At 42.1% G+C, this 22,857-nt stretch overlaps 1 protein-coding gene across 1 annotated transcript in view; it reads left to right on the top strand.

Moving 5' to 3' along the window:
- Nucleotides 1–2,015: 2,015 nt before the first annotated feature.
- LOC308298639 (retinal guanylyl cyclase 2-like) overlaps nucleotides 2,016–22,857 on the top strand; it is a gene marked incomplete at its 5' end in the record, with an annotated part of 94,652 nt that continues 73,810 nt past the window's right edge. The window contains 10 exons of the mRNA XM_080742282.1: nucleotides 2,016–2,256; nucleotides 8,292–8,522; nucleotides 9,962–10,117; nucleotides 10,388–10,530; nucleotides 10,660–10,815; nucleotides 12,241–12,390; nucleotides 12,643–12,683; nucleotides 15,359–15,537; nucleotides 19,637–19,712; nucleotides 21,635–21,648. Coding sequence (XP_080598408.1) covers nucleotides 2,016–2,256; nucleotides 8,292–8,522; nucleotides 9,962–10,117; nucleotides 10,388–10,530; nucleotides 10,660–10,815; nucleotides 12,241–12,390; nucleotides 12,643–12,683; nucleotides 15,359–15,537; nucleotides 19,637–19,712; nucleotides 21,635–21,648 — 1,387 coding nt within the window. The remainder of the gene's footprint in view (nucleotides 2,257–8,291; nucleotides 8,523–9,961; nucleotides 10,118–10,387; nucleotides 10,531–10,659; nucleotides 10,816–12,240; nucleotides 12,391–12,642; nucleotides 12,684–15,358; nucleotides 15,538–19,636; nucleotides 19,713–21,634; nucleotides 21,649–22,857) is intronic.

Genomic DNA, 22,857 nt, shown 5'->3' with positions numbered 1-22,857 from the left:
TGGCCAGTGAGCTGTACATCGTTTTCTTTTCTCTATTGTCTTGATCACAATTTGCTGGACTTCAACGAGGTGAATAAATCACATGTTTTTGGCATCAAAGACTCTGACTTGCTACTGAACATTTGAGTATTTTCAAGTATTTTGAGGTTAATTCAAGTGCCGTTTGGCCTAACACTACCTGCACAGACCAAAGTGTGACATTGGAACAAAGAGCAGCAATCTTTTGCAGTCGCTTTGGGACAGAAAAGCAGCATTTCTTTTGTCAAATTGATTTAAAAAGCAGCCTCAGGTTTAAAACATGTTTAAATATAGCAGCTCTGTTTGTACTGGATGGGCAGAAGGTCTGGAGGTCACCTTAGGGTGGTTGTGTTCCATTCTCTAGCCTACAGTTCACACATCTTACTGCTGTGTTCACACATTGTTGTATTTCTCCCAGTAGGTATGGGAGTCTTTTGTCCTTGGTAATTTTTTCATACTCACTTCGGGTGTGTGTAATCTGTGGGAAGTATGTGTCTCTGTGGTCAGTATGTGTCTCTGATGTCTTGGTACAGTGGACAGGTGGTCAGTATGTGTCTCTGATGTCTTGGTATAGTGGGCAGGTGGTCAGTATGTGTCTCTGATGTCTTGGTATAGTGGGCAGGTGGTCAGTATGTGTCTCTGATGTCTTGGTATAGTGGACAGGTGGTCAGTATGTGTCTCTGATGTCTTGGTACAGTGGGCAGGTGGTCAGTATGTGTCTCTGATGTCTTGGTACAGTGGACAGGTGGTCAGTATGTGTCTCTGATGTCTTGGTATAGTGGACAGGTGGTCAGTATGTGTCTCTGATGTCTTGGTATAGTGGACAGGTGGTCAGTATGTGTCTCTGATGTCTTGGTACAGTGGGCAGGTGGTTAGAAAGTGTAGCTCTGTTTCTACCACATTTTGTGTGCAGTGGGTGCAGAGTCTATCTTCCCTTGGGAGCGGGGTCTGTCTGTGGTGGCCTTTCTCTATTGCAAGGCTGTTTTCACTGAGTCTGTACCTAGTCAAGGCTTTCCTTAGTTTTGGGTCTTTTACTGTAAATGTAAATTCTCTGTTTAGTGCCAGATTGCATTCTATTTTGCTTTGGGTTTGGGTTGTCTCTTTCCAGTATGTCAGGTAGCTTTCTTTTTGTTGTCTTATTGGGTTTTATTGGGTAGGTACTAAAATTCTGTCATTGAGCACGGGGAATTGTTTTGGGTTAAAACTGATTCCGGTTTGGTGTTTCCGGCCAAATTGTAGTCCGTTAGGGTTAGGGTTAGGGTTAACCCTACTCAAAGTGTAGTTCGTTTTGACTACAAAATGATGTAGGACAATGTTTGCCTGGTTAATAAACCAGACCGAACACAACAACACCCCCTGGCGGTAGTGGTGTTGTAGTACGGTCTGGAACCGATCCATTGAGATTCTATTTCCTCAACCAGCTTCAAGGGTTGGCCAATCAGGGTTGTATGCTTGGGGCACGTGGTTCAGGGCTTGTGTCACTAGGCTTTAGCCCGCCCCCCAGAAATGAAAGCTCTTCCTGAAATCCCAGACTCTCTTCCCAAAACGAAGTGTGTGATAGAGGCTGGCAACGCCAGGCAAGGACAATGTGTCACATTGTGACACATTGTAAGCTTGCTGATCTGCTATTTTCAAATGTAATGTAAAGTAGCCTGCGATTCAAATAATCATATTTTAACTGGGGACCCCCAAAATAATCATATTTTAACTGGGGACCCCCAAAATAATCATATTTTAACTGGGGACCCCCACCATGACGAGCACTAAGAGTAGAGGCATTACATTTTGTACAACACGGTTCTATTGTGAAAATAGCAGATCTTGCTTTGTGAGGCGTTGTGAGCTTGTAGATCTGCTATTATGTTCATTGTTCATTTGACCATTTGGCCAAGGTTTAATTTGTCATTTTAGAGGTTACAATGTCTTTAAATTGTAAATTGTTTAGAAATGTGCATTTTCATTTTCTTTTCCTTTCAGTTTTGAACAGAATCGTCAGGATGCCGCACTCCCATTGGTCAGTAGGAGTGTGGCTGTGGTTGTCTCTGATTGGCTGTCCAGCGGTGTGGGCGGCGACCTTCAACCTGGCTGTGATTGGTCCATGGAGATGTGACCCCATGTTCTCCAGAGCTCTGCCGTCGGCCGCCGTCAACCTGGCGTTGTCACGGTTACACAGCGACAACACTTTAAACTACAACTACGCTGTCTCCCTATTGGACGAGGACTGCTCTGTGTCTAAAGGTCATTAACATACTGTCACCTTATTGGACGAAGTCTAAAAGTCATTAACATACTGTCACCTTATTGGACGAAGTCTAAAGGTCATTAACATACTGTCACCTTATTGGACGAAGTCTAAAGGTCATTAACATACTGTCACCTTATTGGACGAAGTCTAAAGGTCATTAACATACTGTCACCTTATTGGACGAAGTCTAAAGGTCATTAACATACTGTCACCTTATTGGACAAAGTCTAATGGTCATTAACATACTGTCACCTTATTGGACGAAGTCTAAAGGTCATTAACATACTGTCACCTTATTGGACGAAGTCTAATGGTCATTAACATACTGTCACCTTATTGGACGAAGTCTAAAGGTCATTAACATACTGTCACCTTATTGGACGAAGTCTAATGGTCATTAACATACTGTCACCTTATTGGACGAAGTCTAAAGGTCATTAACATATTGTCACCTTATTGGACAAAGTCTAAAGGTCATTAACATACTGTCACCTTATTGGACCCAGTAGAACTAAGATCCAGTAGAACTAAGATCCAGTAGAACTAAGATCCAGTAGAACTAAGATCCAGTAGAACTAAGATCCAATAGAACTAAGACTAGCGGAGAAAAGATCCAGTAGAACTAAGATCCAATAGAACTAAGACTAGCGGAGAAAAGATCCAGTAGAACTAAGATCCAATAGAACTAAGATCCAATAATTCAATTCAATTCAATTCAATTTTATTAAAGTGTCAAATCATAACAAGTTATCTCAAGACACTTTACAAAGGCTAAAGAGCCATGAGAGAGAGAGAGAGAGAGGAGAGAGGGAGAAACAAGGGAGAGACAAGGGAAAGACAACAAGGGGCACACGCACACACATACACAGGTCCCGCATGCGTATGTACAAGAACGAACGAACGAACGCACACACACACACACACAGGCGCTGCATGCGCACGCGTGTGTAGGGGGAGGGGGAGGGGAGGGGAGGGGGAGGTAAGGGTAGGGGGGGTGGGGGGAGGAGAGAGAGAACCCGAGCAGAACCTGTACCTGTGAGGTACCCCCTCGAGAGAACTCGAGCGGATACCTCACAGGCCCGGGGCCCCCACCCTGAGCAAGCAATTTGCTACAATGGTAACGAAAAACCCCCTCTTAAGGAGGAGGAAACGTCAGGCAGATCCTGACTCTGGGGTGAACAGCCGTGCTGCCTCGACCGAGTCGGGGGGACAGTAAGGAACAAAGAGAGAACAAGAGATAGACACAGAGAGATCCAGGCAGGTCCACAGGTGTGCTTCATGGAGGCCTGGTCCGGGGTCACACTCTTGGTCTGCAGCTGAGTAGTCGGGTTTTAGTAGCAATCCCAGCAGCTGAGTTGTCGAGTTTTAGGTATTTAGGTTGTCGAGTTTCCAGGAACTGGAACTGTGGAGTGGGAGACAGAAAAGAAACTCCGGGGATGATCCCCGGAGTTCGAATTAGTGGCAGGCCTTATAATGGCAGGCACAGTGCTAGTTACAATTGCAATGATGTGACACAAACCCACACAACTTTGTAGGTTGGGATTAGGAGTGACTGTACGCTGTCTCACAGAGCCACGGCCTTTTGTCAGCCCGGCCACTGGTCCCAACATGCACCCGGACAGCCTGAGGGAGGTAATTTAGTCAGCAACGAACGAACGAACAAACGAAGCAACGAGCGAAGCAACGAACGAACAAGCGAACGAAGCAACGAGCGAAGCAACGAATGAACGAACGAACGAAGCAACGAACGAACGAACGAAGCAACGAACGAACGAACGAACGAAGCAGCGAACGAACGAAGCAACGAACAAGCGAAGCAACGAACGAACGAACGAAGCAACGAACGAACGAACGAAGCAACGGTCTGTACTTAAGGGGACGAAGGCTCCGGAGAGCCTGCGACGCCCCAGCCGCGGAGGAGCGAGTCCTCCGAATTGATCGACACAAAGCAACGAACGAACGAACGAAGCAGCGAACGAACAAGCGACGAACGAACGCACGAACGAACGAACGAACGAACGAACGAACCTAATTATAGGCTTTATCATAGAGAAACGTTTTTAATCTAGTCTTAAAAACACAAAGTGTGTCTGCCACACGGACAGAGACTGGGAGGAGGTTCCACAACTGAGGTGCCTGATACTTAAAAGCTCTGGCTCCTGTTCTGGCCTTAGGTATTTTTTTGGGAATGACAAGCATGTTTTCATATTGTGGACGCACCGGTCTATCAGTACTGCGAGGCTCAATGAGCTCTTCGAGGTACTGCGGTGCCAGACCGTGGTATGCTTTGTATGTGAGGAGGAGAATTTTAAATTCAATTCTGTATTTAACCGGGAGCCAGTGTAGAGATGCCAGGGAAGGAGTGATATGATCACTTCTTCTGGCTCCTGTCAATACACGAGCGGCAGCATTCTGGACTAGCTGTAGGCTGTTCAGAGACTTACTTGGGCAGCCTGATAGTACTGAGTTGCAGTAGTCCAGCCTAGAGGTAACAAATGCATGGACTAGTTTTTCTGCATCACTTTGAGACAGGATGCGCCTCACTTTAGCAATGTTACGCAGATGGAAGAAGGCAATCTTTGAGGTTTGCTTGATGTGAGAATGAAAAGACATATCTTGATCAAACATAACCCCCAGATTCTTCACAGCGGCCTTAGAGGCCACGGTAATGCCATCCAGAGCAAAGTTCCTATCTGCCAGTTTGTCCCTTAGGTGCTTAGGGCCCAGGACGATAACTTCTGTTTTGTCAGAGTTGAGGAGTAGGTAGTTACTGGTCATCCAACTCTTTATGTCTTTGAGACATGCTTGCAGATTAGCCAGTTGATCCGTTTCATCTGGCTTCATTGACAGATATAATTGAGTGTCATCTGCATAGCAATGGAAGTGTATAGAATGTTTTCTAATGATTTCACCCAGAGGAAGCATATATAGGGTGAATAGTATTGGTCCAAGCACAGAGCCTTGTGGGACTCCGTATCTGACCTTTTCACGTAATGAGGATGTATCATTAACGTTTACAAACTGAGATCTGTCCGACAGATAGGACTCGAACCATCCCAGTGCAGTACCCCTAATACCAACCAGGTGCTCTAGTCGTTGTAACAGAATATGGTGGTCGATAGTGTCAAAAGCGGCACTAAGATCCAGCAAAACTAACACGGAGAGGAGTCCGTTATCCAGCGCGATCAGGATATCATTTGTTACTTTCACAAGTGCTGTCTCAGTGCTATGGTGTGCTCTGAAACCTGACTGGAAAGTCTCAAATAAATTGTTGTGTTGTAAAAAGTCACACAACTGCTTGGCAACTGCCTTCTCAAGGACCTTAGAGAGGAACGGGAGATTCGATATAGGTCTATAGTTAGCTAAAAGACATGGATCGAGAGTAGGCTTTTTGAGAAGAGGTTTGATTACTGCTACCTTAAAGGACTGTGGCACATAGCCTGTCACAAGAGAGATATTTATCATATTGAGTAAGGAAGGACCGATCTGGGTCAGGACCTCCTTAAGTAATCTAGTGGGGACTGGATCGAGGAGACAGGTCGTTGACTTGGAGGAAGTGATAATCGAGCTGAATTCAGAGAGCTCGATTTGGGAGAGACTGTCCAAGTACACACTAGGCTGCAAAGCCACTCCCGAGGCCACATGTGGACCAGTAGGAGACAAAAGCAGTAGATCATCGATTTGATCTCTGATTTTCTTGATTTTATCATTAAAAAATCCCATGAAGTCATTACTACTGAGAGTTAGCGGAATACGCTGTTTCACAGAGTCACGGCCTTTTGTCAGCCCGGCTATGGTGTCAAAAAGGAACTTGGGATTGTTTTTATTTTCCTCTATTAGGGATGAATAGTAGGCAGTTCGGGCATTGCAAAGGGCCCTTCTATATAGCTTAAGGCTATTCTGCCATGCTATACAGGATTCGTCCCGTTTGGCTGAACGCCATATTTTTTCCAGTTTGCGTGAGGCTCGCTTAAGGCTTCTGGTTTCATTGTTATACCAAGGGGCTAACCTCTGTTGCTTTATTCCCTTCTTTTTAAGAGGAGCAACAGAATCAAGTGTCGTAAGAAGCGAGCTTGTGACACTGTCAACAAGGTGATCAGTCTGAGAGGGACTATAAGTATACATATCTTCAACTTGGTTGGAGCATATTGGACTAATGGCTAATGGCAATTTTTCCTTGAATTTATTTATAGCTTTATCGGATAGACTTCTACCAAGGACATGTGTGTCCAATGGTGGGTAGTCCAATAGTGTGAACTCAAAAGTGATCAAATAGTGATCGGAGAGTTCCTTATCATGTGGGAAGACCATGAGATGTTCGATTTCAATGCCATACACCAAAACAAGGTCAAGGGTATGGTTGGCAATGTGTGTAGGTTTATCTACACACTGGGAGAAACCGATAGAGTCGATTAATGAACTGAATGCCTTACCAAGGCTATCAGTTTCTACATCAATGTGTACGTTCAGATCCCCATTTACAATAATCTTATTAGAGGCGAGGACCAGACTTGACAAGAATTCTGAGAATTCAGATAGAAATAGAGTGTAGGCGCCAGGTGGGCGGTACACTGTGACAAATAATAGTGGCTGTGATGATTTCCAGCTTGGATGTGAAAGATTAAGAACTAGGCTTTCAAATGACTTGTAAGTAGGTTTGGCTCCTGGACTAATAGCCAAACTGGAGCTGAAGATGGCTGCAACTCCACCTCCTGTCCTGTCCTGTGTCACGAGGAATATGTGTATTAGTGTGACTTGGCGGGGTGGCTGTATTGAGACTGACATAATCGAGCTCACTCAGCCATGTCTCTGTAAGACAGCAAACATCAAGGTGATTGTCCGATATGATTTCATTTACTGTTACACCTTTTTTGCTTAAAGATCTAATGTTCAGGAGCCCACACTTAATATTTATATTTACTGGCATTACTGCGTTGGTTTTGATCTGTACTAGGTTTGTATGCACAGATCCTTGTCCAGCTGGTATATTACGCCTAACTGGTCGAACAGTTATAATTGTTTTAATTTGGGTAGGTGGCTGCTCTGGTGGAGGCACAGAGAAGTGTGTAAGACTGCAACTCTGCTTTCTGGTCCCAACTCTGGTTGGTCATAGATCCTTGATAAAGTCATCCATGTTTTTGGAGATAGTCTGCGCACCATCCCAAGTTGGATGTATGCCGTCTCTCCCCATCAGACCAGATTTCCCCTGGAAGGTTTGCCACTGATCAATAAAGCCCACGTTATTATCTGGGCACCAACCTGACAACCAGCGGTTGAATGAAGCCATACGACTGTACATTTCATCATTAGTCATATCTGGCAGGGGACCAGAGAAAATTACGGAGTCCGACATTGTCTTTGCATATGTGCACACTGACTCAACATTTATCTTAGTGATCTCCGATCTTTTGCGTTGTGTGTCATTTCCACCGCAGTGGATTATAATCTTATCATAGCGTTTAAATGTTTTACCTTTAGCAATTATTTTTAGGTTTGATTCAATGTCGCCCGCTCTGGCCCCGGGGATGCATTTAACTATGGTCCCTGGTGTCACTAGTTTCACGTTTCTCATTATAGAACTACCAATAACCAGAGTTGTATTCTTAATGACGAACTAAGATCCAGTAGAACTAAGATCCAGTAGAACTAAGATCCAGTAGAACTAAGATCCAGTAGAACTAAGACTAGAAGAGATCCAGTAGAACTAAGATCCAGTAGAACTAAGATCCAGTAGAACTAAGACTAGAAGAGATCAAGTAGAACTAAGACTAGTGGAGAAGAGATCCAGTAGAACTAAGACTAGTGGAGTAGAGATCCAGTAGAACTAAGATCCAGTAGAACTAAGATTCAGTAGAACTAAGACTAGTGGAGTAGAGATCCAGTAGAACTAAGATCCAGTAGAACTAAGATCCAGTAGAACTAAGACTAGCGAAGACAAGAGAAGATAAATGAAGGTTAAATGAAATCACAGATGTGTTTTGTGTCTTAAAGTGTTAAACATGTATTTTTTTACATTTATGATTGACAGCTGTCACTCAGCTGGCCGACATGGAGGGAGATGGCCACGCCTACATCGGACCCTTCAACCCCGCCCTCTGCCACGCTGCCTCCCTATTCGCCGAGCACTGGGAGGCGGGGCTGGCGTCCCCGGGCTGTCTGGAAGCTGATTGGCCCAGCCTGCCGCCCATCACCCCTCCCAGCAGAGTTCTCTTTGCCGTCCTCCGACACTTCCGCTGGGCACATGTGGGCGTGGTCTCTGGTAAATATAAATATATACTAGATTATTATATATATTATTATATTATATATATAGACACTATCACTGGGCCCATGTGGGCGTGGTCTAAATATATACTACTAGACCTGTAGGTGTCTCTAGTGAGTCATACATAGATATTATATTATATATATATATATATATATATATATATATATATATATATATATATATATATATACACTTCCACTGGGCGCATGTGGGCGTGGTCTCTGGTAAATATAAATATATACTAGACCTACTATATATATATATATATATAGACACTTCCGCTGGGCGCATGTGGGCGTGGTCGCTGGTAAATATAATTATATACTAGACCTGTAGGGGTCTTTAGTGAGTCATATATAGATATTATATTATATATATATATATATATATATATATATATATATATATATATATATCGCATTCGTTTTTGGGTTAGGGTTAACATTGGCGTGGACTTCGATTGCAGGGAAAGTTGGCCTGTATTGATTCCGCTGATCATTCTGTTTCACATTCAATTTACAAAAATGCTGCTATTGGAGAGGATGTTTTAAAATTTACAATCAAAGCAAGACTGCAAGTATTACCAACTAAGTACATTCTGTCAATCTGGTATCCCGACATCCATAGCCCACTCTGTATTAACCATCATGATTCTGAACAACATCTAGAATCCATTGCACACATAACAAACGGTTGCAGTGCATATAAAAATCTATACATTGCTCGCCACGACCGCATTGTCGACTTAGTGTCCGATGCAGTTAGAAAATGTGTGCCATCTAGTGCAGCAATGCATAAACATTCCAGAGTGTTACCGGATTGGTTTGATTGTGCTTATGATGTCTTTGCTAGCATCCCAAACACACCAGATATAGTTTTTGTTGACCCCAGACACAGGGAGGTTCTGATTTTGGAGGTGGGTTGTGTTTTGGACCTGTACATGGACCAGGCTTTATATCTGTACATGGACCAGGCTTTATATTTGTACATGGACCAGGATTTATATCTGTACATGGACCAGGCTTTCCAAGACAAGCACTCTCTAAGTACCAACCGTTGCTTGAAATCCTAACAGATCTTGGGTATAGATGTCGTTTCTCTATACTCATATTTGGAAGCCTGGGCCATGTACTGTACATAAATGGACCATGAGTGGTCTAGCAATCGCCGGCATGACAAAGGCCAAGGCCAAACAGCTGTCACAATATTGCTCTGTTTCAGCAGTTATGGGCAGTTTGTCTGTGTGGAGAAGAAGGTGCCATGTTGTATATCCATGAAGTGTCCATAAAATATCAAACCTGTTAATATTTGTTTCCCTGTAAATTAATTGTAATTTGTGGATTCAAATAAAGAATAAAAATGTGTGTGTGTGTGTGTGTGTGTGTGTGTGCGTGTGCGTGTGCGTGTGCGTGCGTGCGATGACATCACAGGAACGTCTGACCTATGGGAAGGCACGGCCCAGGAAGTGGCCTCCGCCCTCAGAGCTTTGGGCTTGCCCATTGGTCCAGTGGTTTCCATGGCGACTGGGAAGGGGGCGGGGCCTAAAGAGGCACTGAGGGCCATCAGAGAGGCTAACGGGGTCAAAGGTCAGTGTGGATGATTAAATTAATTAGTTAACATATTTTATCATTTATTAAATATTAGTACATCCAATTAACTATAGTAATTAACATATTTTACAATTTATTAAAAAATAGTATGTTAAATTAACTAGATTAATTAACATATTTTATCATTTATTAAATTATAAGTCTGCCTGCCTGCCTGCCTGCCTGCCTGCCTGCCTGTCTGTCTGTCTGTCTGTCTGTCTGGCTGTCTGGCTGTCTGGCTGTCTGGCTGTCTGTCTGTCTTCTTAGTGGTCATCATGTGTATGAGCTCTGTGTTGATTGGTGGAGAAGACCAGAGAGAGTTCCTATTGGCTGCTCTGGACATGGGGATGATTTCAGATGGTTACATCTTCATTCCATACGACGCTCTGCTGTATGCCTTACCGTACCAGGTCATTAACATATTCATGAAGTCATTAACATATTCAGGAAGTCATTAACATATTCATGAAGTCATTAACATATTCATGGATTTTATTAACATAGTGTATTTGTTTTCATCATTGTTTTCATCCAATCAGGACACAGTGTTCCCTCAGCTGACCAATAGTACGAGGCTCAGGCATGCGTACAGCGCCGTGCTGACGGTCACCATGGATTCAGAGCAGAGTTTCTACGAAGCGTTTCGTCAAGCTCAGCTCAACCGAGAGATTCGCTCCAATATGGCTGCCACTGAGGTGACCTTTGAACCTAACACTAACAGAGATACGCTCCAATATGGCTGCCACTGAGGTGACCTTTGAACCTAACCCTAACAGAGATACGCTCCAATATGGCTGCCACTGAGGTGACCTTTGAACCTAACCCTAACCCTAACAGAGATACGCTCCAATATGGCTGCCACTGAGGTGACCTTTGAACCTAACCCTAACAGAGATACGCTCCAATATGGCTGCCACTGAGGTGACCTTTGACCCTAACCCTAACAGAGATACGCTCCAATATGGCTGCCACTGAGGTGACCTTTGAACCTAACCCTAACAGAGATACGCTCCAATATGGCTGCCACTGAGGTGACCTTTGACCCTAACCCTAACTGACAGATACGCTCCAGCTGACTTTAGTTCAGTCTGTTTTGGACATGGGATCATACATGCTGTATGGGACACTGCTCCTACAGATTTGGCCCTAAAATCACGCAAATCGGTACACAGTATGTCTACACTCATCTCATCAACATGGACCTGTCCCATATAGCGCCACCATCAGGCAGATTTTCTCAAACACATTTTTGGACACTGCTCCCACACATTTTGCCCTAAAATCACGCTGCGACCTGACGGTCGCTTATCTCCCGATTAGGGAGTCTTACTGGTAATGAACATTAATAATGTGTTAACGTGGACAGCACTAAGTATATATATATGTGTGTGTGTGTGTGTGTGTGTGTGTGTGTGTGTGTGTGTACGTACATTTAACAGGTTTCTCCAGTATTCGGGACTATTATAATGTGTATTGTATGTACGTACATTTAACAGGTTTCTCCAGTATTCGGGACTATTATAATGTGTATTGTATGTACGTACATTTAACAGGTTTCTCCAGTATTCAGGACTATTATGTGTATTGTATGTACGTACATTTAACAGGTTTCTCCAGTATTCAGGACTATTATAATGTGTATTGTATGTACGTACATTTAACAGGTTTCTCCAGTATTCGGGTCTATTATAATGTGTATTGTATGTACGTACATTTAACAGGTTTCTCCAGTATTCGGGTCTATTATAATGTGTATTGTATGTACGTACATTTAACAGGTTTCTCCAGTATTCAGGGCTATTATAATGTGTATTGTATGTACGTACATTTAACAGGTTTCTCCAGTATTCGGGACTATTATAATGTGTATTGTATGTACGTACATTTAACTGGTTTCTCCAGTATTCGGGTCTATTATAATGTGTATTGTATGTACGTACATTTAACAGGTTTCTCCAGTATTCAGGACTATTATAATGTGTAGTGTATGTACGTACATTTAACAGGTTTCTCCAGTATTCAGGACTATTATAATGTGTATTGTATGTACGTACATTTAACAGGTTTCTCCAGTATTCAGGACTATTATAATGTGTATTGTATGTACGTACATTTAACAGGTTTCTCCAGTATTCGGGACGATCGTCAACATGATTATTTACGTTGCTAAGGCTGTAGAAGAGCGTCGACAGGCAGGAGGCGGGAAGTGGGTGACAGGCAACAAGATCATCCAATCAGACGGAGGATTTCAATTCCAAGGCTTCAACCAGGTCTAATTCATCATTCATATTATTATAATATCATTATAATATATTCGTATCATTATAATATATTCATCATTCATATCATTATAATATATTCATATCATTATAATATATTCAACCAGGTCATAATTAATCATTCATGTAATTATAATAGATAATATAGATGTCCAATATCAGATCTACAGGCTCACACTGTCCTTTTCTGTTATATTACACTAAATATCAGATCTACAAGCTCACTGTATTTCTCTTCTGTAGATGCTGACTGGAGGCACGGAGGGGCGGGGCTTACTGGCCAAGTATGAAATTAATTTAAATTAATCCTACCTACTAACCTACCTACCTACCTACTCTACCTACCTACCTACCTACCTACCTACCTACCTACCTACCTACCTACCTACTAACCTACCTACCTACCTACCTACCTACCTACCTACCTACTAACATACCTACCTACCTACCTACCTACCTACCTACCTACCTACCTACCTACCTACTAACCTACCTACCTACCTATCTACCTACCTACCTACCCACCTACCTACCTACCTACTAACCTACCTACCTACCTACTAACCTACCTACCTACCTACCTACCTACCTACCTACCTACCTACTAACTTACCTACCTACCTACCTACCTACCTACCTACCTACTTACTAACCAACCTACCTACCTACCTACTAACCTACCTACCTACCTACCTACTGACCTACCTACCTACCTACTAACCTACCTCTCTACCTACCTGCCTACTAACCTACCTACCTACCTACCTACCTACCTACCTACCTACCTACCTACCTAATAACCTACCTACCTACCTACGCACCTACCTACCTACCCACCTACCTACCTACCTACCTACCTACCTACCTACCTACCTACGCACCTACCTACCTACCTACCTACCTACCTACCTACCTACCTACCTACGCACCTACCTACCTACCTACCTACCTACCTACCTACCTACTAACCAACCTACCTACCTACCTACCTACCTACCTACCTACCTACTAACCTACCTACCTACCTACCTACCTACCTACCTACTAACCTACCTACCTACCTACCTACCTACCTACCTACCTACCTACTAACCTACCTCTCTACCTACCTACCTACCTACCTACCTACCTACCTACCTACTAACCTACCTACCTACCTACGCACCTACCTACCCACCTACCTACCTACCTACCTACCTACCTACCTACGCACCTACCTACCTACCTACCTACCTACTAACCAACCTACCTACCTACCTACCTACCTACCTACCTACCTACTAACCTACCTACCTACCTACCCACCTACCCACCTACCTACCTACCTACCTACCTACTAACCTACCTACCTACCTACGCACCTACCTACCTACCCACCTACCTACCTACCATCCTACCTACCTACTAACCAACCTACCTACCTACCTACTAACCAACCTACCTACCTACCTACCTACTAACTTACCTACCTACCTACCTACCTACCTACCTACCTACCTACCTACTAACTTACCTACCTACCTACCTACCTACCTACCTACCTACCTAACTACCTACTAACTTACCTACTAACCAACCTACCTACCTACATACATACCTACCTACCTACCTACCTACCTACCTACCTACTAACCAACCTACCTACCTACTAACTTACCTACCTACCTACCTACCTACCTACCTACCTACCTACCTACCTACCTACCTACCTACCTACTAACCAACCTACCTACCTACCTACCTACCTACCTACCTACCTACCTACCTACTAACTTACCTACCTACCTACCTACCTACCTACCTACCTACCTACCTACCTACCTACCTACCTACTTACTAACCAACCAACCAACCTACCTACCTACCTACCAAGCAAGTCTTTTTTTGTTTATAATCCAACCTGATTGGCTAAGATTGGCAGCCAATCTGCAGGGGTGTCTCATTTTGAAAAAAAATCCTCAAATATGAACACAGTTGGAAGTTTGACTATGTGCTTATATATTATTATTATTATTATTATTAGTATTACCCGTAACAAAGCACATAAATACAATAAATTACACAGTGGGAAATCTGACTGTGCTTTTACATACCCTAATAACATACCTGTTATTCCAGGTATGTGTATTAAGTATTTAATAATAATGTATTATTGTGTATTAACAGGTATGTGGTATTAAGTATTTAATAATAGTATGTACTGTATGTTAACAGGTATGTGGTACTAAGCAGTGAAGGTTACAGTTATAATAATAGTATGTACTATTTACTGTATGTTAACAGGTATGTGGTACTAAGCAGTGAAGGAGACAGATTTAATAATGTATTATTGTATGTTAACAGGTATGTTGTATTAAGTATTTAATAAAGGTATGTATTATTGTGTATTAACAGGTATGTTGTACTAAGCAGTGAAGGAGACAGGTTTAATAATGTATTATTGTGTATGGTATGTTGTATTAAGTATTTAATAATAGTATGTACTATGTGTATTAACAGGTATGTTGTACTAAGCAGTGAAGGTGACAGGTTTAATAATAGTATGTACTGTATGTTAACAGGTATGTTGTACTAAGCAGTGAAGGTGACAGGTTTAATAATGTATTATTGTATATTAACAGGTATGTGGTACTAAGCAGTGAAGGTGACAGGTTTAATAATAGTATGTACTATGTACTGTATGTTAACAGGTATGTGGTACTAAGCAGTGAAGGTGACAGGTTTAATAATAGTATGTACTATGTATTGTATGTTAACAGGTATGTGGTACTAAGCAGTGAAGGTGACAGGTTTAATAATAGTATGTACTATGTATTGTATGTTAACAGGTATGTGGTACTAAGCAGTGAAGGTGACAGGTTTAATAATAGTATGTACTGTATGTTAACAGGTATGTGGTACTAAGCAGTGAAGGTGACAGGTTTAATAATAGTATGTACTATGTATTGTATGTTAACAGGTATGTTGTACTAAGCAGTGAAGGTGACAGGTTCACTCCAACTCACACTCTGTCTCCAATCAACTCTTATGGAACGGTGGGAGGACTCCGGTCTGTGGGACGATCCATTCTGTTCCCAGGAGGAAAACCCCCCACCGAGAGCTTCTGTTGGTTTAACCCAGACCAGGCCTGTACTGGAGGTAAGAATGAGCTTCTGTTGGTTTAACCCAGACCAGGCCTGTACTGGAGGTAAGAATGAGCTTCTGTTGGTTTAACCCAGACCAGGCCTGTACTGGAGGTAAGAATGAATGTAGTGCCGTATCCAACATGTCAGTCATGTAAACAAACACACAGCGTATCCAACATGTCAGCCATGTAAACAAACACACAGCGTATCCAACATGTCAGCCATGTAAACAAACACACACCGTATCCAACATGTCAGTCATGTAAACAAACACACACCGTATCCAACATGTCTTCATGTAAACAAACACACACCGTATCCAACATGTCTTCATGTAAACAAACACACACCGTATCCAACATGTCTTCATGTAAACAAACACACACCGTATCCAACATGTCTTCATGTAAACAAACACACACCGTATCCAACATGTCAGTCATGTAAACAAACACACACCGTATCCAACATGTCTTCATGTAAACAAACACACACCGTATCCAACATGTCTTCATGTAAACAAACACACACCGTATCCAACATGTCTTCATGTAAACAAACACACACCGTATCCAACATGTCTTCATGTAAACAAACACACACCGTATCCAACATGTCTTCATGTAAACAAACACACACCGTATCCAACATGTCTTCATGTAAACAAACACACACCGTATCCAACATGTCTTCATGTAAACAAACACACAGCGTATCCAACATGTCTTCATGTAAACAAACACACAGCGTATCCAACATGTCTTCATGTAAACAAACACACACCGTATCCAACATGTCAGTCATGTAAACAAACACACACCGTATCCAACATGTCAGTCATGTAAACAAACACACACCATATCCAACATGTCAGTCATGTAAACAAACACACACCATATCCAACATGTCAGTCATGTAAACAAACACACACCGTATCCAACATGTCTTCATGTAAACAAACACACACCTTATCCAACATGTCAGTCATGTAAACAAACACACACCGTATCCAACATGTCAGTCATGTAAACAAACACACACCGTATCCAACATGTCAGTCATGTAAACAAACACACACCGTATCCAACATGTCAGTCATGTAAACAAACACACACCGTATCCAACATGTCTTCATGTAAACAAACACACAGCGTATCCAACATGTCTTCATGTAAACAAACACACACCGTATCCAACATGTCAGTCATGTAAACAAACACACACCGTATCCAACATGTCAGTCATGTAAACAAACACACACCGTATCCAACATGTCAGTCATGTAAACAAACACACACCGTATCCAACATGTCAGTCATGTAAACAAACACACACCGTATCCAACATGTCTTCATGTAAACAAACACACAGCGTATCCAACATGTCTTCATGTAAACAAACACACAGCGTATCCAACATGTCTTCATGTAAACAAACACACACCGTATCCAACATGTCAGTCATGTAAACAAACACACAGCGTATCCAACATGTCTTCATGTAAACAAACACACACCGTATCCAACATGTCAGTCATGTAAACAAACACACACCGTATCCAACATGTCTTCATGTAAACAAACACACACCGTATCCAACATGTCTTCATGTAAACAAACACACACCATATCCAACAAGTCAGCCATGTAAACAAACACACAGCGTATCCAACATGTCAGTCATGTAAACAAACACACACCGTATCCAACATGTCAGTCATGTAAACAAACACACAGCGTATCCAACATGTCAGTCATGTAAACAAACACACACCGTATCCAACATGTCTTCATGTAAACAAACACACACCGTATCCAACATGTCAGTCATGTAAACAAACAAACACCGTATCCAACATGTCAGTCATGTAAACAAACACACACCGTATCCAACATGTCAGCCATGTAAACAAACACACACCATATCCAACATGTCAGTCATGTAAACAAACACACACCATATCCAACATGTCAGTCATGTAAACAAACACACACCATATCCAACATGTCAGTCATGTAAACAAACACACACCATATCCAACATGTCAGCCATGTAAACAAACACACACCATATCCAACATGTCAGTCATGTAAACAAACACACACCGTATCCAACATGTCAGTCATGTAAACAAACACACACTGTATCCAACAAGTCAGCCATGTAAACAAACACACACCATATCCAACATGTCAGTCATGTAAACAAACACACACCGTATCCAACATGTCAGTCATGTAAACAAACACACACCGTATCCAACATGTCTTCATGTAAACAAACACACAGCGTATCCAACATGTCAGTCATGTAAACAAACACACACCGTATCCAACATGTCTTCATGTAAACAAACACACACCGTATCCAACATGTCAGTCATGTAAACAAACACACACCGTATCCAACATGTCAGTCATGTAAACAAACACACACCGTATCCAACATGTCAGCCATGTAAACAAACACACACCATATCCAACATGTCAGTCATGTAAACAAACACACACCATATCCAACATGTCAGTCATGTAAACAAACACACACCATATCCAACATGTCAGTCATGTAAACAAACACACACCATATCCAACATGTCAGCCATGTAAACAAACACACACCATATCCAACATGTCAGTCATGTAAACAAACACACACCGTATCCAACATGTCAGTCATGTAAACAAACACACACCGTATCCAACAAGTCAGCCATGTAAACAAACACACACCATATCCAACATGTCAGTCATGTAAACAAACACACACCGTATCCAACATGTCAGTCATGTAAACAAACACACACCGTATCCAACATGTCAGCCATGTAAACAAACACACACCATATCCAACATGTCAGTCATGTAAACAAACACACACCATATCCAACATGTCAGTCATGTAAACAAACACACACCGTATCCAACATGTCTTCATGTAAACAAACACACACCGTATCCAACATGTCTTCATGTAAACAAACACACACCGTATCCAACATTTCTTCATGTAAACAAACACACAGCGTATCCAACATGTCAGTCATGTAAACAAACACACACCGTATCCAACATGTCAGTCGTGTAAACAAACACACAGCGTATCCAACATGTCAGTCATGTAAACAAACACACACCGTATCCAACATGTCTTCATGTAAACAAACACACACCATATCCAAGATGTCTTCATGTAAACAAACACACACCATATCCAACATGTCAGTCATGTAAACAAACACACAGCGTATCCAACATGTCAGTCATGTAAACAAACACACAACGTATCCAACATGTCAGTCATGTAAACAAACACACAACGTATCCAACATGTCAGTCATGTAAACAAACACACAGCGTCGTTTACAACTAAACGTTGCTCTCAAGAATGTTTTTACAAACATTTGAGGAGAGAAATAGACGACGCAGTAACAGAAATGGATTCTATTTGACCAGCACTTCCTTGTTTTCCAAGGTGACGTGTTGCGCTGTGGGGGGAAATACTTTGTTTTGTTTTTAGTTTTTAGTCAAATTATACATTTTATTGAGTAGCTTGTAATAATAAGTGTGATAACGTGTCGCTGCTTGGTCGTCATGGAGAAATAAAGGTTCTGACAAGCTGATAATCCCTGCCTATGAATATTGAAGGCGCTGTACAGACATTTGCGTGAAACATCTTCTCCGTATCGTCTGAGAATGGCCACTGGGGGCGCCGTACTAATGCATTGTCAATGGAAGGTTGTTTGGTTTTTTGTCGTTGTCGTGTCTCAAGCTCAACCACAGCCTGTCTTTTGGCCAAGAGACAAGGCAACGACAAAACACCAAACAACCTTCCATTGACAATGCATTAGTACGGCGCCCCCAGTGGCCATTCTCAGACGATACAGAGAAGATGTTTCACGCAAATGTCTGTACGGCGCCTAAGAGACCAATCCATCATTTAAATGTTCTCTTTGGAGCTAGATCATCAGTGATTAACTAATTTACCCACAAGAATAAAAAGCATAATAATTAATTTCTTTAATTTAATTCTATTTTATTTTATTTTGTAGGAATGGATTCAGCTTTAATGTAAACATCGTAGTAACTAATAATGATTATTTTATTTTGTAGGAATGGATTCAGCCACCTTGTTGTTCCTGTTCCTGTTCCTCTGTCTGCTGATTGGAGGAGCTTTCTACTGGTTCAGGTCACATGACACGCACAAGCACACACGCACACACAAAGGGAACAAACTCCCTGTCGCACTTAGAACAACGGACTCACTCGCTAGCTTTCGCCGTGGACTGAAGACTCACCTTTTCAGACTCCACCTAAACCCATAGCACTACTGTAACAACTGTTTTTAGGTTTTTAGAACCTTTTCTTGACTGATTTTTTTGTTTCCCAGATATATATCCATTTACATTTGTTATATTGCTGTTAGATTGACATATTATCCTGTTTATTATTGTGATGTTGTATGTTGTATGTTGCTTATTGTAAGTCGCTTTGGATTAAAAGCGTCTGCTAAATGCTTAAACTGTAAACTGTAAACACACACACATTGTAATGTGTGTTTTATCTTTGTGCTGTAGCGGTCCGTATAGAGTAATGTGTTGTTGTTGTATTTGTTAGCATGTCTGGTGTAGCGGTCTGGTGTAGCGATCCGTATAGAGTAATGTGTGTTTTATCTTTGTGCTGTAGCGGTCCGTATAGAGTAATGTGTGTTTTATCTTTGTGCTGTAGCGGTCCGTATAGAGTAATGTGTTGTTGTTGTATTTGTTGCGACTGTCAGGGAGCAGTTTACTATGAAAACCTCCACCGGCCGTCCGTCCGTCCGTCCGTCCGTCCGTCGGTCACACGTCACACGTCACACCTTTGCCCTGCTCATATCTCCGCATCAGTATGACATCACACCACATGTGTACACAAACCTTTGTGTACGTTGCTGTGGCAACAGTCTGTTGTTGCTGGTTTGTTAGTGTACGTTAGCAACCACCTTAGCAACCATGGTTTTACCCTAGCAACCAACTGTTTACCCTAGCAACCAACTGTTTACCATAGCAACCATGTTTTTTTACCCTAGCAACCAACTGTTTACCATAGCAACCAGATACGCAGAGCAGGGATCTCCATATATGGGCATAAACAGGTGACATCACACTGATGTCAGATACTCAGAGCAGGGATTTCTCCATAATATATGGGCATAAAAGGGATTCTGTTAGGGATCTCCATATATGGGCATAGAAGGGATTCTGTTAGGGATCTCCATATATGGGCATACAAGGGATTCTGTTAGGGATCTCCATATATGGGCATAAAGGGATTCTGTTAGGGATCTCCATATATGGGCATAAAAGGGATTCTGTTAGGGATCTCCATATATGGGCATAAAAGGGATTCTGTTAGGGATCTCCATATATGGGCATAAAGGGATTCTGTTAGGGATCTCCATATATGGGCATAAAAGGGATTCTGTTAGGGATCTCCATATATGGGCATAAAAGGGATTCTGTTAGCTGTTAGTGATCTCCATATATGGGCATAAAAGGGATGCTGTTAGGGATCTCCATATATGGGCATAAAAGGGATTCTGTTAGGGATCTCCATATATGGGCATGAAAGGGATTCTGTTAGGGATCTCCATATATGGGCATAAAAGGGATGGTATCCCAGATGATGATGATGTACCCCAGAAGCGACCAACGGTCGCTTATCTCCCGATTAGGGAGTCTTACTGGTTAGCATGTCTGGTGTAGCGGTCTGGTGTAGCGGTCCGTATAGAGTAATGTGTTGTTGTTGTATTCGTTAGCATGTCTGGTGTAGCGGTCCGTATATACATCGTATATATAGTATGTATATATATATGTAGCGGTCCGTATAGAGTAATGTGTTTTATCTTTGTGCTGTAGCGGTCCGTATAGAGTAATGTGTTTTATCTTTGTGCTGTAGCGGTCCGTATATACATCGTATATATAGTATGTATATATATATGTAGCGGTCAGTATAGAGTAATGTGTTGTTGTAGGGTTAGGGTTAGGGTTAGGGTTAGGGGTCCGTATAGAGTAATGTGTTGTTGTTGTATTCGTTAGCATGTCTGGTGTGTGTTTTATCTTTGTGCTGTAGCGGTCCGTATAGAGGTTAGGGTTAGGGTTAGAGTTAGGGGTCCGTATAGAGTAATGTGTTGTTGTTGTATTCGTTAGCATGTCTGGTGCGTATAGAGTATGGTCCGTATAGAGTAATGTGTGTTTTATCTTTGTGCTGTAGCGGTCCGTATAGAGTAATGTGTTGTTGTTGTAGCGGTCCGTATAGAGTAATGTGTTGTTGTTGTATTTGTTAGCATGTCTGGTGTGAAATAAGGCTTATTAGTGTTTTGTTCACCTGACAAAAGACCACTGATATTAAATATTGATGATAGTTAAATAAAATGGTTTAAATATGATGCATATGTACAGTATGTACAGTATGTGACTTTGCTAAGGTCCAACTGAAAGTACATTTTGTCAGGAGACATCATCAGCCTTTTGGTGTTTTAATATTTTCTGATGTGGAGCCTTTGAAAACGGTTTGGAAACCCCTGCTGTAGTAGAGTAATGTGTTGTTGTCTCCATAGGGGGCGACGTGGAGCTGCTGTAGTAGAGTAATGTGTTGTTGTCTCCATAGGGGGGATGTGGAGCTGCTGTAGTAGAGTAATGTGTTGTTGTCTCCATAGGGGGCGACGTGGAGCTGCTGTAGTAGAGTAATGTGTTGTTGTCTCCATAGGTGGCGACGTGGAGCTGCTGTAGTAGAGTAATGTGTTGTTGTCTCCATAGGGGGCGACGTGGAGCTGCTGTAGTAGAGTAATGTGTTGTTGTCTCCATAGGGGGCGACGTGGAGCTGCTGTAGTAGAGTAATGTGTTGTTGTCTCCATAGGGGGCGACGTGGAGCTGCTGTAGTAGAGTAATGTGTTGTTGTCTCCATAGGGGGCGACGTGGAGCTGCTGTAGTAGAGTAATGTGTTGTTGTCTCCATAGGGGGCGACGTGGAGCTGCTGTAGTAGAGTAATGTGTTGTTGTCTCCATAGGGGGCGACGTGGAGCTGCTGTAGTAGAGTAATGTGTTGTTGTCTCCATAGGGGGCGACGTGGAGCTGCTGTAGTAGAGTAATGTTCAGGTTCAGGTTTATTGTCACACATATCCATACAGGTTCAGATACATATACAGTACATAAGTATATAAGTACAGATACTTATACAGTACATAAGTATATAAGTACAGATACATATACAGTACATAAGTATATAAGTACATATACTTATACAGTACATAAGTATATAAGTACATATACTTATACAGTACATAAGTATATAAGT

This window comes from Nannobrachium achirus (genome assembly GCF_963921795.1).
Source record: "Nannobrachium achirus genome assembly, chromosome: 14".
Taxonomy (NCBI): domain Eukaryota; kingdom Metazoa; phylum Chordata; class Actinopteri; order Myctophiformes; family Myctophidae; genus Nannobrachium; species Nannobrachium achirus.
Note: the sequence above shows the minus strand (reverse complement) of the source record. Positions and strands in the feature narration are given on the sequence as shown.